Source organism: Podarcis liolepis (genome assembly GCF_965112155.1).
Source record: "Podarcis liolepis genome assembly, chromosome: 1".
NCBI lineage: Eukaryota > Metazoa > Chordata > Lepidosauria > Squamata > Lacertidae > Podarcis > Podarcis liolepis.
Window position 1 is genome coordinate 61,149,857 of NC_139554.1, and position 15,511 is coordinate 61,165,367.

General features: G+C 43.8%; 1 protein-coding gene across 1 annotated transcript in view; it reads left to right on the top strand.

Annotated features, from left to right (window-relative positions):
* Positions 1–6,022: 6,022 nt before the first annotated feature.
* SLC17A6 (solute carrier family 17 member 6) overlaps positions 6,023–15,511 on the top strand; it is a 50,004-nt gene continuing 40,515 nt past the window's right edge. The window contains exons 1-3 of the mRNA XM_083464258.1: positions 6,023–7,120; positions 10,700–10,952; positions 12,868–12,986. Of these exons, the coding sequence (XP_083320384.1) occupies positions 7,035–7,120; positions 10,700–10,952; positions 12,868–12,986 (458 nt within the window). The 5' untranslated portion in view covers positions 6,023–7,034. The remainder of the gene's footprint in view (positions 7,121–10,699; positions 10,953–12,867; positions 12,987–15,511) is intronic.

Sequence of the window (15,511 nt, forward strand, 5' to 3'; positions counted from 1 at the left end):
GAATTCATTCTTTAGGGAGAAGATTAATCAAAATACTTCTGCTTGATGTAATACTAAGGTTAAAGACAAAGAACAGAACAGAAAAATGCTTTCTGAGTGATTATCAGTTATACTTCATTATGACCTATTTCCCCCATATAAATTCCGGAGTTATTTTAAGTTTGGGAGTGTCTGACATGGCAGGGGTGGTGTGTCCTGAGAAATTCTAGATTTATGGAGAGTTTTCATTTGCAGACATCATAAGCTTGCAGGCAAAGCAATTTTTTAATTTTTATCTATTGTTCAGGAATTAGCAGTCATTTGTTGTCATTCTATTATAATATAATATAATATAATATTGATTAAGCTAACTCACTCAGCTTAAACAATATACCTGGAATCTGAAGATATTCAAGCATAAGGATCTCATTACCGGCATATAGCAAGGGTGGCCAATGGTCTGTTGTAGGAGCCTGCATTCCAGCTCAGTGTATTAGCAGCCTGTTGAAATGCATGACTAAGGGCAGATAACTGAGCCAGGAAAGGAGCTTGCAGTACAAGTACGATACAGATGGACAAAGAAACAAAACCGTTCCCCATCAGTTATCTTCACCCCCTGCTTAATTTATGTGTAGCAACCTACTGTCAAATCTCAGGACGAGGCTCAGATCACAACTCTCAAGCTCATTAGGCCAAGATGGCTCTGCTTGGGAACCTGAAGATAAACGCTGCTCCTATATAAAACTAATTACAAAGGCCTCCTGAAGAGGCCTCATAAGCCCCCAGCTTCTTCTGAATTTACCTCTATAGGGCAGTGGAGAAAACCTGAGAAATGACTGAGGTGCGATCATATCCATGAAAGACCCCTTTCCCCAGCCAGCCACATAAGGTCAGCAAGGTGGGGGATGAGAAGCATTCATGACTGAGTCCATTGGAAAGGTAGTGCTCATTTATCCTGCAGAAATGTCCCACTGTCTGTCAGGCTGTGACATGTCTATGTAGCGTTGCAACTTCTCCCTCCCCCTTTCTCTTTTTTCTAATCACTCTTTTTCTTTTAAGGGCATTGAGAATTTGAGTAAGTGAAACTTTCCTCACACACACACACACACACACAGAGAGAGAGAGAGAGAGAGAGAGAGAGAGAGAGAGAGAGAGAAAGAATATCAATTTCCATATATTGGGCTGCTAACAGAACCAGTGATCATGCTAAAACACAGCCATTCACCATCCTAACCTAGACAAAAATTTCTTCCTGACCAATAATTGCTTCCAGAGTTTATTCCTAAAGTCATAGAAATGCCCTCATTCAGAAATCCCCAAAGCAGTGGGACTTCAAAGAAGTAAGCATACACACTCCCAGACATCTCATAGTACATGAAATCCACACTCTTGCTAGGAATGGATATTTTGCCTCAATGATCCTGCAGTCAGAATCCATCATGGATAGGCAGAGCATTCAGCTGAAAAGTGATGCCACCCATAAGACAAGCTGCAGTGCTTTTCAGCATCATGCTTGGCTCTCCATTGTCATATCAGAATGCAGTAAGGGGGGGGGGGCTTTCTTGGTAACTGCAGTCCTGTTGGCTGCTGCTCAGGCAGATTTGTCTGCTTCCAGCCAATGCCTGAAAACATCGTGATTTGTTATTGCACGATGGCCTTATCCAAAGCTGCAGCTGCAGCAAAGACCAATCAGGTTCTTCTTCCACTAAATCTGTATCCCTGGAAAATGGCACCATACGATGTAAAGACATAACCAGTTTATGAAAGCATCATATACCTTTTCTCGTGAAAATGCAAAATGTACAATAGAGTTTAGCTACAATATTGTACATTATCTTAATGCATCAAAAAACAGGGATGGAATATAAAACCTGAAGTATTAATTGATCTACTGCAAACATCCCATACATATCTACTATTAAGTCACATAAGTTCAGTGGAGCTTAATCCCAGGGTATAGACTGCAGCCAAAGAAATCTATTACAACTGTTTATTTTATAGCATATATGATCATTCCCTTTTATATATTGCATTAAAGATTTCCAGCTTTTCAGAATTACTTTATATTTTTGTGGAGTCCTTGTGAGTGCTGTAAACTCTAATAATTTCTCTTTGTTCCCACATTTTCTTTATTAACTCTGTTTTACTTGGTCTTCAGCTACTTTTCCCGAATTGGGTGAAGGTATTCTTGTTAACGTAACAATGTATAAAACCCATATCTGTTTTCCTAATGGGGCAAATTCAGTGTCATAGATGTTTCAATTATGTTGCCAGTAGGTGGCCAAGTTGTTTCTTTCTGTTCCTGGCACACCACAATATAACAGGAGATAAAGTAATGAGTAATTCAGCTACTTAATTTGACTGTCCTAGCTGCTACAATCACACAACCAAGGCTAGTAAAGACAATTAAATGTTTTCTGGTTGTGCTATTTGTTTATGAATGAATATGAAAGATATTCAAATAACATACTCTTTTCTCTTCCCCTCCCATCTAAAGTTAGATTGTAAGCTACCTGGACTCTGCAAAGCAGCATGCACACTGATGGTGTACTGCACAGAAATAAAATAGTAATGCTTGCAAGATATTGTTCACATTTGTTAGGTACATGGTGTTGAACTCCAGTTCCCATCATCCTTGGCCACCATGGCCAATGGTCAGGAATGATGGGAGCTGGAGCTCAACAATATATGGAGGGCACCAGGTTGGCTACCCCTGTGTTGGAACAATAATGTTTAGTCAATCAACCAGTTAGAGTAATGCATTAAGAATCTTTTTAATCACTCAAATGAATACCTTTTGAGCAGCAAATTTTTAAAAATTAAATATTTTTTGATAAAACTATTAGCATGCATTCCTATCCCTGAAATCCTCCAGCTGAGTCATCATTGAAAGTGGTGCTGTTGTTGCTTTGCCAGTGGACAGTGAGCTTTGATGGAACAATGAGATGTCTTGGGATGCTTGTGGAAGGCTCTGCCAGCTGAAAGGATTCACTGACCAAATCCTGGCACTGAAGCAGCCAAGAATGGGTTGTATGTTGGACATGCCACAGGGGAGGTGTATCCCTACACTGATTCCTTAGTCCATTGCACACCACAGTGGCAGGAGGACAGAACCTGCTGGGAGTAAATCTCAGAAAGGCAAAATGGAGGGTTACTTCTGTGTGTCCTGCCGCCACCCCCCTTGAGCAGGAGAAGCATCAGGGCTCCCTATAGCTGAGAGGGGGTGCGGGAGCACTTTAACAGAGCCCCAACCCGATCACAGACAGCTGTGTGCTCCTCAGTGGAGCAGTTTAATGAAGCAGAGGAAGGAAAAATCTGTATCAGGGCCTCACCAATGCAACTTGTTTCTCCCTCTGCGCCAGTAAGAAGGCAGAGTGGGATGGTGACTTCACTCTGCAGTATATCACTGGTGAAACCACTGCTCCTGAGTCTCTCTGCTACCAACGCCAGCCGGAAGGAGTCAAGTGCAATATACTGCAGAGTGAGGCTGCCATCGCAGTCTGCCCCTCATACTTGTCCTGGGCAAAGTATCAATACATCACCCAGGCTTATTTAGTGCAAAAGGCAGTCTGTGTGGATTTTCTTTTCTTCTTTTCTGTGAGAAGCTATTTAGCTACATTTTGGGGTTGGAGGAAACAGATGTACAGCAGAATCCTAATAAATACAAAAGTTGGTTGTTCCTATTGGGTAACCAGCAAGAATAGAAACCTCAGTCCAAATAAGTACTGTATTCAAGCCAGCAAAGAAACTTGGGCACAGGATAATAAATTACTACTACTACTACTACTACTACTACTACTACTACTATTACCACCATTAGAAAATTCCACCTGCTTTCTACTCAGTCTTCGCCAATACTTTAGCAAGCCTTCACCTATGCCTTTGAAGGTGCACGATCCCTCAGTTAGCAGAATCATATGCTGCAAAGTTTTGCTAAAATGTACCATCTTAGATTAGGGACGTGGGTAGTGCTGTGGTCTAAACCACTGAGCCTTCTTGGGCTTGCCGATCAGAAGGTCACGGTTTGAATCCCTGCAGTGGGGTGAGCTCCTGTTGCTCAGTCCCTGCTCCTGCCAACCTAGCAGTTGGAAAGCACATCAAAGTGCAAGTAGATAAATAGGTACTGCTCCAGTGGGAAGGTAAATGGCGTTTCCATGTGCTGCTCTGGTTCACCAGAAGTGGCTTAGTCATGCTGGCCACATGACCCAGAAGCTGTACGCCAGCTCCCTTGGCCAATAAGGCGAGATGAATCGTTTGCAACTGGACCTAACAGTCAGGGGTCCCTTTACCATCTTAGATTACAAGTAAGGAATAGCATGTTTAAATAAATAGCCTCAGATAAATAGCCTTCTTCATATAGAACACTTGCAGGTTAGGGATACAGTTGTGGGTTTTTTATTATTTAGTTGTAGTGGACCAATGGAGACAACCTTTTCCTACTGTCTGGGGATAGGCAATTTGTGGTAATATCACAAATTTTATGGTATTTTTTTAGTATACCTATAATCCTTTGCTTATTAGGGACCATCACACATTTCCCCCCAAAAAATGCTCTGCATGGGTAAATTCTGATTTATCAAAATGTTCAAATGTAGGGGGTCTGTGGCTTAGCTTTTGAAAAATATGAGGTCCTCAGTAATTAGCTAATTGGGAACCACTGCTTTAGATTATTGAAGGCCAGAGGATTTCTGGCTATATGACTGTGACCCAAAAAACTGCAGATGACAAAAGCTACTTAGAAGAGGCATTTTCAGCTCTCTGTCACTCAAAGGAGAATGTATCTTCTATAACTTTGGCTATTGTGATGTGTTTGTGTATTTTTATTTAGAACAGTTGTTCTATTAATGCACACATGCATGCAGATTAGAAAAGTAATAATCATCTAATTAAAAATACAGATTTATTTAATCTGGTGATAGCATTAGAATTTAGATAAAAGCTACAAAATTGTGCACTTTCCCTTTCAGCACCAAGAAATTTATTTTCCTAAAATAAACTCTGAAGTGACATGAATCAAGGTAACATACACAAGTCTGGAAAAAAATAAAGACAAACAAAACCTTTTACTTAGAAATGGTAATATGTAAAATATCATAATTTTATTAGACATATTTTCTGCTCACATATTAATGCAGCATTTTACAAAGCAGGAGGAACTGATTATGAATGGCCAGTGAAACTGAACACCACAGGAGTAATTAATGGAAGTCTTGTCGAACACCATTGTCCTTCCACCAGAGGGCATCCTTAGTAAAAACATTTTAATCACAGCAACATCAGTGTATTTAGAGCACAGGAACAGGGACACATTTTTATCAAGTAATTAAGTGTGTTGGTACCATATATTTTTTATGAATCAAATGATCAAGGTTCAAATTCAAAATGTGCACATTTATAGGTAGATGTTTTGCCTTTCATAAAACTATACTATTGCCATCAAAATAAATAAGAACTGAATAGTGCTTTTCAATAATATGAAACTTGTCGGAGTCACTACTGGAGTATGAGAAGCCCCTGCATAGTCAGATATTCTGTCCCTTTCACATTCCTGACATCTCACCAGGATAAGAGATTTCTACCATAATATAAATTATTGGACTATATTTTGATCAGGAGAAGCCAAATCTGAGCATGGCAGTTTGGGCCTATTGTTTAGGAAGAATAGATAAAATATTAAAATGAACTATCTATACATATTAAGGAAACACACACACATCAAAGATAGATACTATCGACAACCAGTCCATAGTAAAGAAATGTCATAAAATATTATGCCCATAAAATAAAGATTCAATGGTTTCCTAATTATACAATCTGAGAGGTGGCCTTACTCCTCTATTTATTATAGCTTTCACTAAATCTCAGATGATTTGCTGCTTTGTTTGCAGATCACTGCTTAAAATGGTGTCTTTTTAGGGAGGAAGTGTTCAGTTTATTTTGCTATACTGCAGCAAAAGCTGCTGAAATGTGCTCTAGTGCTTGTACTGCGCAACTGGGTCAGTCAATGCGTCAGGAAAGGGAGTCAAACATGGGAATCCGAAAGTTAATTGTCAGCGTCTCGTAAACCCCCGTTTTCTTTGAGAAGTACACTGCTCTCTGGAAAACCTGGAGACGGAGAGACCTTGACTCGGCTCCTCTTTGGTTTCCATGGCATCCGCTCTTCATTGACTTCATTGTAATGAGCCCGCCCAATTCCCCTGGAACATTGATGGTGGAGGAAAGCTTCCGATTGCTCTCTCCGTGGTGCTGAAAACATTTCGGAGCACGCTCTGTTCCTTGTGCGCTATCCATGGTGCTGAAATCTCTCTGGGAGGCGCGGCAGTGAAGGAAGGTGGCGAAGAATTGCCAACTACGTCTGAAGGTGTGACCCCTGCAACTCTGCTTTAGACCACTCTTTCCAGCACTGGAGCAACTGGTTGATGTGTTGCACACCAGTGCCAGAGTTTGTAACACAATCATCAGGGATTCACCCAAATTGGCATGAAGTAGGCACTGGGAAGGTTTGTATTCATCCTCTTCTGAAGTCTACATCGTCTGACGACTCACTACCTCTACCTATCCCAAATGCAGTAAACTAATCAGCACCAATCCAGGATTTTACTTACAAATTGGACTTTGAATCCAGGCGGTTCTCTTTTTTCAAACTCGCCATGGCTCCTCCTGCACCTTTTGCTAGTGGATCCTTCACCTCCAGGAAGACCTTCTAGTTGTGTCTCACAACTTCTGTTCTATTCAGAAATCTGTGGGCTGTATGTAGACACTCAATCGTCTCCTCTTTCTGGCGCTGGCTCTACTCCTTTCCTCCTCGCCCACAGTTACACACATACACGCATACAGAGAATCTCTCTCTCTCTCTCTCTCTCTCTCTCTCTCTCTCTCTCTCTCTCTCTCACACACACACACACACACACACACACACACCCCTCTTTATTTGGATGCACACCAATAGCCATTTTATGGAGAAAAGTTAGACATGGAACCAATATGAGCCATCATCACTGTTTATAAGGGTGCCCTAGCCAACCAAGTGAACGCCAGTTAAAACCTTTGCAGGAATGGAGTCCGTAAAACAAAGGATCCTGACCCCTGGCAAGGAGGGGCTGAAAAATTTAGCTGGGAAATCGCTGGGTCAACTCTACAGGTAAGGGACGGGATTGTCTTTGGTGGGTAAGCATATTTACCATTGTGGAGCTTCTTAAACTGTGGCTCCTGACTTCACTTCTGATACGAGGATAATTTCACATACAGCTCTGGCCAAATGTGGGTATTTTTGTGCTCTTTGGGTTTTGCTAGCTTGGGCTTTTACTTCAACAAAATGGTATCCAAATGGTTTTGATATTTAAGCATTTAACACCCTTCTATTTGGGAAGCAAGCACCAGTGGTTTCAATATATTTGTTTCCAGACATTATCTTAGAAACAAAGTCAGAAAAATCATACCAGTGTTGGCTAATTTATTCATTTTGTTCTGTGTATTTAGAACCTCACAATGAGCAATGTAGAAAATGCTTTCTTTTATGGGGGGGGACACACACCTTTGCACTGTATTTGGGTTTTAGTTTACAATTTATTTATAAGAAAGTTTTCCCCCTCCCCCCAAGGAAGAATTAGCAGGGTTTTCGATTTGGATTCCCCATTCCCCAGTGTATTCGCCCTTCAGACGAAGAAAAACATGGAGATGCATAAATAATTGATAATCTAATGTCTTCTTTCTGGAACACACATAAAAGGTAGACCATAGGAAAGATACACTGAGGGAAACGTGTGTCCTCCTACCGAACCACCCCTTTATCCTTACACAGAAATCTACTACAAAAGAAACTGTTTGAAAAAGTACCGCAGCAAACCTTAGTTACAAAAATACATCTGAATTCGATATCAATGGTTCGTGAAAATACTGCAGCCTCCCTCTTAATTAAACCAAAACCAAAACGAAACTAATTGGTAGTTAAAATAATAGCATTTGAGAATGAAAAGATAATGCCAAATTGATTAATTTATTAATCTTAAAAAATAATAATTACTATTTCCCCTTATGCACATTCAGAGTGGCAGGTTAATACCTGAATAGGAAGGTCACCTTTGGTTGAGTAAAGCCACCATTGCGGCAATCGAAGCATTGTTTTATTGGAGAATATTAGGCTACTTTAGGGTAACATCTAGAAAACGAGGGCTGTACTATTTTATAAGCCAAAAGGTATGCAGTAATTTTATTTTAAGAGCTGGCTGTACAACCCCAAACACACACACACACACACACACACACACACCATCCCACGTATTTGCTGTCATGCCCATCCACGTAAATATCGCCTTATTTTTACTAGAGAGGAAGAGGACAGCAACGAAACATAATAAAAGCAAAATGCTGATTTGTATGACAATCTAATACTCCCGCTATAGTCTTAAATAATTTTACAAAGCCGTCTTCGAGAATAAAGAGATATACAAACTGTGCATTTTTTCATGGTTTTTAAAAACAAATATTGTATTAAAATGTCGAATTAACTCTAGGAATGCTTAATTTCGCATTAGGCTTCGCGGGAAAAACAGGATCTAGTTTTCTCCTCTTGGTCTTAGAATTGCCTCTTTACCGTTCTGTTTCTACAAGTCTTTTTTCCTTTTTCTTTCTTTTCTAGGCATACAATAATAAGTGTTGGGAAGGAATATTTGTATGATTGTATGAGGAGGCAATGTAAACATCAGCTATTACGTGTTATTTCTGATATTGCCTGGATGAGATTAGGATCGGTTATTTGATGTTATATTATATTGTGTTATGCAATTAAGGTCAAGGACTGAATTCCTTGAAACTCGATATATGCATAGTATGTGTACACACAGAGCATAGTAAAATAGACCATATCATACCATCCAAAACCCAATCCCAATCTCCCCTCATCCAGGCAAAATAATAGATAGTAGACAATCGTTGATTCTAACGGGAAAAACAACTTGCATCCCTCTCCTCAAACTAGCCAATAAAGGAATATGTGAATAAAATTAAACCCCATACCCACGTACTTCTGAGTAATCCCCATTGAACTCAATAAGATTTACTTCTGGGTGGGCATGTATAGGACTGCGCTGTTAATTCGCTCAACTGGCACAGGATCCAGCTCGGATCCCCGTGATGTAGAGAAAAACACTTTTGATCCTAAAATCAGCCGGTCCTGTTCCTAGATCTTAACCAATCTGTCTTTACTGACCTAGATCTCGAAGGAGTGAAGGTCACTGCTGCACTCCTGTCCGAAATTTCTAAAAGTAGTACGGGGGGTGGGGTGGAAATCCCTGCAATGGAAGATCGGATTTGCAAACCGAAAGACAAACGGAATATTTCGATCCCATTTCCAAGCCTTCCTTTTGTGAAAGGAAAACGTTTCCCCCGATGGAAAAACTAAGGGAAATTAAGGCAGGCGCGCAACTGGAAGGGTGAGAAACAGCAGCGTGCCTGGAATCAATGGGAATTCAATATTGCTAAGGAACGTTGGGGTGGCCATTCAGATCCCTCCCCATTTGCCATAACAGCAGTGAGAGAAAGGGCGCTCGCCTCGCCAATGCACTGCCTGCTTATTCCCACCCACCGACCCTCTGAGGTCCTCAAAAGCAGGGAAGCCTTGCTTGGGAGCGCTCAGTTTTCCACACCGAGGGAGCCGCTGCGCCCATGACACGTTCCTCGGTGTCTTTTAAGCCTCCAAGCGCGGGCTGCCCGACAAGGAAGGCCTTCATTCGCGGCCGCCTTGGGATGTAGCTGGAGTGCAGGCCCGGCTGACTGAAAAAGCGCCAGGCGGCCATTTTGAGTGCTGGCAGAAAAACCAGACAACTGGCCGTCGCCTCTGAAAGAAAGAAAAAAGACGCCCTTTCCCTTCTCAATAGGCCTCACCGGGCCTCATGGGCTTGCACACTCCAACCCCCAACCCCTGCTTTATAAGAGAGTTAAAGCCCTCTCTCTAAAAGGCAAGCAGACGTGGGTTTCGGGCCCCCCTTTCCAGGATATGTTTCTGGTTGCAAAGTAGCCCAACATGGCGTCTCCGCAGTCGAACGCCTCCCATACACCAGGAGGGGGAAGGAATCAAGAAGCCTGGCAGGGGCGCCTCATTGAATTGCTTTGTGAAACCCACGCAGGAGATGGAAACGTTTCCTAAATCACGCCTGCCAACCTCTCGGGTGTTGTGGCGGGATATTTGTCAGTGGTGAGGGAAATAAATGTGTGCCGAAGCCCGCTTGCCCTTTCCAAACTTTAATGTAGGGCAGATCTCATCTGCAACAGAAGGGCCCTGGTTCATTCTTGGGCCTGAAGCGCTGGAAAGTCACTCTCCCTGAGGGTAGACAGTACTTCCTGAACTAGGCGGACCAAGGATCTGGCTAAGTGGAAAGCAGTACACTGTGTTTCTACATATCCCCAGCGAGGTTTAGCACTCGCTAAATTGATTTTTAAGGCACACTCCTGGTTCAGACTAAGCCCTGAATCTACCTGCCCTTGCTTTAACCTCTGCCACCCACCCCGGGCAAAAATAAAACCCGAAGATAAACGAGGCCAGGGGATTGGAGCAGTGGCCTAGCATGGGTTGTCAGCACCGGGGGCAAGGCAAGTAATTTGCGCCCCCTAACCCTAACCCCCAGATGTTGCGCCCGGTGCGGCCGGCCCCCCCTGCACCCCCACGCTACGCCACTGGATTGGAATCCCTTGACTGAGATCATGTCCTCTTTGGTTTGGGCAGAGTCCTCGAGAAGAAGCAGAAGACCGGCGACACCATCGAGCTGACAGAAGATGGGAAACCCTTGGAGCAGCCCGAGAAGAAGGCGCCCCTGTGCGACTGCACCTGCTTCGGGCTCCCGCGGAGATACATCATCGCCATCATGAGCGGACTGGGCTTCTGCATCTCTTTTGGGATCCGCTGTAACCTGGGAGTAGCCATCGTGGACATGGTCAATAACAGCACTATACACCGAGGAGGGAAAGTCATCAAAGAGGTGAGAGAGAGAGACGTTGAGACAGTTCTCCTCTTCCACCTGCACCATCACGACTCCCAAACGCCCTTCAGGCGTCCATTTTAAGAACATGGGCTAGACTCTAAGAGAGGTGGCCTGTATGTCATCGTCTGACTTCAATGTTTAGGGAAAGGTTCTTTAAGCAGAACTGAAAAAAACATTGCAAGGAGAGATGAATCCATTCATTTGGTTTTGATCCATTTTTTCCTCCTCTTTCTCTCGTTCCAATTCATTCACCCGCCTCATTTCCTGTTTCTTTTTTCTTCCCCCGTTTAAAACCAGACTCAGTTTTGTTGTCGTTGGTATGAGAATTTGGTGCACCTGTTGGCTTTTCCTACTGCTTTCTTTCCCTGGAGCTCGGAACGGCTTACATGGTTCGCTCCCCAAGCATTTTATATTCACAACCCTACGAGGTCGAGAAAGAACGTAGTTGGCCCGAGATCATCCCATGAGCTTCCTGGCTGAGTGGGGCTTTGAACCTAGGGTACCCCACCCATAAATAAAAAAATGTAGCTCCCCCACTTTCTTATACACAATTATATTTTAGACGACGACCAGCTGCAAGGAACTCGCAGCCCAAGGCGCACCTGGAAGCAGGTCCCATTGAGTTCAATTGAACTTACTTCCAATTAGGTGTGGCCAGGAGGACCACAACCGCAGTCGATTGAAAATCCTAAATTATTCAGCTGCGAATGGGGGTGAAAGGAGTCCAGGAGCCCGTACCCCACCCCGAGTCGGATCATGATGCTCCGCTTCCTGCTTTCGCTTCTTCAGTTCAAATCCAGAGCTGGTCCCAAGATCAGACTTCAGCCGTTACATGGCAGCGTCTGCGCTCCGCACTTGCCAAAATCGATAGGGAACAGGGCAGAGGTGGCCCCTCTGGACAACTGCTATTTTAGACCCTTAAACATACTTATATGGTTAATAAATAATGATGATTACACCAAGCGGCCAAAAAGGACGAAAGAGGTTTGTTTCCCCCCTGGCTCTCTGGAAACTTCGGAATTAAGGAGATGACGGTCCATCAATCGTTTTTTACATCGCGATTGTCAAATCAGGTCCGTCTTGGTTTTTAAAAAGCGAGGGAGGGAATCTTTATTAAGAATATGAAGAAAGCGAAGCAAATCTGTATCAAACCCCTAATTCGGAGGGAAGGTGAAGCTTAGTTTATAGGCGGATAAATGTACGTCGCTTCAGCAAGATTTTCTCCTTAATAATCGTTTTCTTTGGTGAGAAAAATAGCAAGGTGTTTGTGTCCAATAGAAAAACAAACAAATCACCACATAGTAATCGAGAACGTGAAATGGTTCACAAAATAACGCCCCACCCCCGTCCCCAACCATTTCTCCCAGGGGAAAAAACAGACTAACACAAAGTAACCAAGTGGCAAAGGTATCTTATTTATACAGTGAAATAAATTGCTGGACGGATCCGTTTCAAACACTGTTGTGTTCGGAAGCTTTTGAACATTATGTTTGATTTGAACCTGGCGATCGCCCAGGAGATTCATCAATCCACTTGTAACCCTTTTCAAATATATTCGACCCCCTCTACTCCCCAATATGCTAACCTGGAATCAAGACGTCCCAGAGTACAGTATCCTCCTAGTACAATAATATAAATACTACTAATAATAATGAAAAGCAATTAAGAATATATAGGTTACAGAGACGTTAGCAATCCCCATCCTTTAAAAACCCCAATGTGTTTGTTTGGGCTAATTGTTGAATTTAGCAGCATCAAGGGAAACCACATTCATATTCTGTGGCTGACAGCTGCAGGTACCCTCCGTGGACCTTGGCTTAGCACCGACCTGTCCTTTCTAAATGACTGCTTACAACGCATCTTCTTTTCTTCCCTCTGTCTTTCCTTTCCTTGGCTTGGTCGCTTTCGGAAGAAAGCGAAGTTTAACTGGGATCCGGAGACGGTTGGCATGATCCACGGTTCTTTTTTCTGGGGCTATATAATCACGCAGATCCCCGGGGGATATATTTCATCCAGGCTGGCAGCTAACAGGTAATGGCAACCCGATCTCTCCCCTCTTCCACGTGCGAAGTAAGTAAACAAAGAGCGAGCCGTCTGCTCCGCATGGTGTTGGGTTATTCTATGGTTGGTGTTTCTGCTGACAAGGGAAGAGGCAGAGAGCCGCGGGGACCTGTTGTTGGCTCAGGGCTGCTTCTTTTCCTGCATGGGCTGTTGGAAAGAAACAGCCTCCTGTCTGGGGGAAACTTCGATGAGCCACACTGCGGAGCTCAACCCCCACCCCGCTATGGTGCAAAGCGTAGCAGCGCAGTGCGGAGTGGTGCTCCCCATCCGCCAGTACGTGGGCGCAGACTCAGAGGCCAGAATAGTTTGGCTTTGCAGCCAATCTTTGTTGGTGGAGCGACAGACTGTTTTTGTGTTAGACGAACTGAACAGAAGGGGGATTCTCTCACGCTTAGGAGACAAGGCAGGGCACCTCCAGTGGTACATACAGTCAGGACTCTGCTTTTACGCCTTTCCTCCAGCCCATCTTTAGATGGGATTCTGTGTAGCTTCTGGCATTTCTGCTCCAAAGTCCTGCTTTGAGGGCACTACTGGACACACCATCCCTGGCAGAGTCTCTCGCTCTCTCTACCAAGGATTTCTGGTCTTTTGCCGCAAGTTTCCAAATGAATACATTTCAGTTCAGTCCGGAATAAAACCCACCACCGGTTCTGTGCAACTAAGTCCCATGAGACTTGCTCCCAAAGAAGGGTCTATGGCAGGCATGGCTAAACTTGGCCCTCCAGATGTTTTGGGACTACAACTCCAATCATCCCTAGCTAACAGGACCAGTGGTCAGGGATGATGGGAATTGTAGTCCCTAAACATCTGGAGGGGCAAGTTTGGCCATGCCTGGCTATGGGATTACAGCCTAAACGCTGTTTTGCTGGGTGTGTGACTCTGTTCTAGCTGAAATCACTGCCATTTTGACCCGAAATCTGAGATTATTCTTTAAACAGTCATGGTTTATTAACGATCATTTCGGTTCATGTCGCGTCTTTCAGTTTCAACATACAGCGCCTAAGGCTGCTCATAACAATGACAACCAAAAAAGGGGGCGGGGAGTCCATGCTCCCTTCCAAGCCCAGTTGAAACGAAGTATTTTGATAGCTGAAGTAATAAAAAACACAACACTGACTTTCAGTTAAATGCTTCAGCTTAACTAAATTGATTATTGATTATAATAATCATACTCTACTAGTAGTACTTACTATTCAGTTAGCAGATTAATAATTGTACACATTTTCGTCCGACCGAAACCCACGGGTTCGTGTTAGCAAAACACGAATCTCCTGTTTTTACATTGTTATTATTGGTTTTAATGTTACACTTTATGATATGTCTTGTTCCTGGCGTTGTTTCCAGATCTTATTATTCAGGCATTAAGATATTATTCATATATGAAAGCCCTGTTGTTGTTTTTTGTTTTTTGCACATCACTGAAACGCAGTATACTTGTTCGCTTGCTTGCTCGACGGTTCGAAACTATTTCATGCGGTCTGGCTGGGCTCTCTGTTCATACCGTCTGCTTCAAGTAGAGACAAATCCATTTGAATCGCTCAGGTTATATATAACCCGCAGAGCTTTTTGGGAAGCCGTCGATGGGGAGTCGAGTGCGTTATTTTTAATTATCCCCCCCTTTTATTTATTTATTTAAACAAAAAGACTCTGCGTATCCCTCAGATGAAAGGTGGGAGTCCTTATTAATGGGCAGCCGAAGGGGAGCTGAATGAGGCGCCCGCTGCACGAAGCAGGAGAGAAAGTGCTTTCCAAGAGAGCTTTGCACAATGAAAGGGGAGTGCAGATGGCGCGGGGTCTTAAGGTTCCGTTTCTATGGCGCCTGCCAAGGAGGTTTCAGGCACCCGGGGGGCGATTCTACCTGTTAATTAGATCCTCGGAGGATTCCCGGGCGCAGGAGGCATTCAGAGCCATCCTCTCTGGGAGGAGCAAGGGGGGTCCTAGCGCCGCGTTCTCTCCAACCCGGAAGCAGCCGGCCCCGGGCAGGGACTGGATGTTCCAAAGAACAAAGTCTCCGCGCGTAGAGGCCCTTTAGACCAATCCATCAGCCAATGCAGAAGTGCTGATCGCCCCCCGAATCGATCGCCTTTCCACCCACGCCGACTGCTCCGATCCCGCGCTTGCAGCTCTGAATGGGGAATGTTTGTGCTATTACAAAACCCCTCCCTCTCCTAGTCCGCAGTCATGAATCAAAGTAACTGTGTTCACACACACGCGCGCGCATCTCACTTGCCTAGCTCTCTGGGACGACAACCCGACCGTCATTTCTTGCCCTGGGCAAAATTTCCACCAGTTGTTTGGCTTGAGTAAAAAAGGAATCAGGGATTTAATCTCCACCGCTACCAACCCCCATCGGAGCGCTTCAAACTACCCCGGGTCTTTATCTGCACAAATGGGAAACGGGGTAACCTAGCTGTAGATTGAATTTCCAAAGGGAAAGCGGGTGGGGGTGGAATCGGACGCAGGGAAAAGTCCTGCAGGAAAGCTTGCTTTCCCTA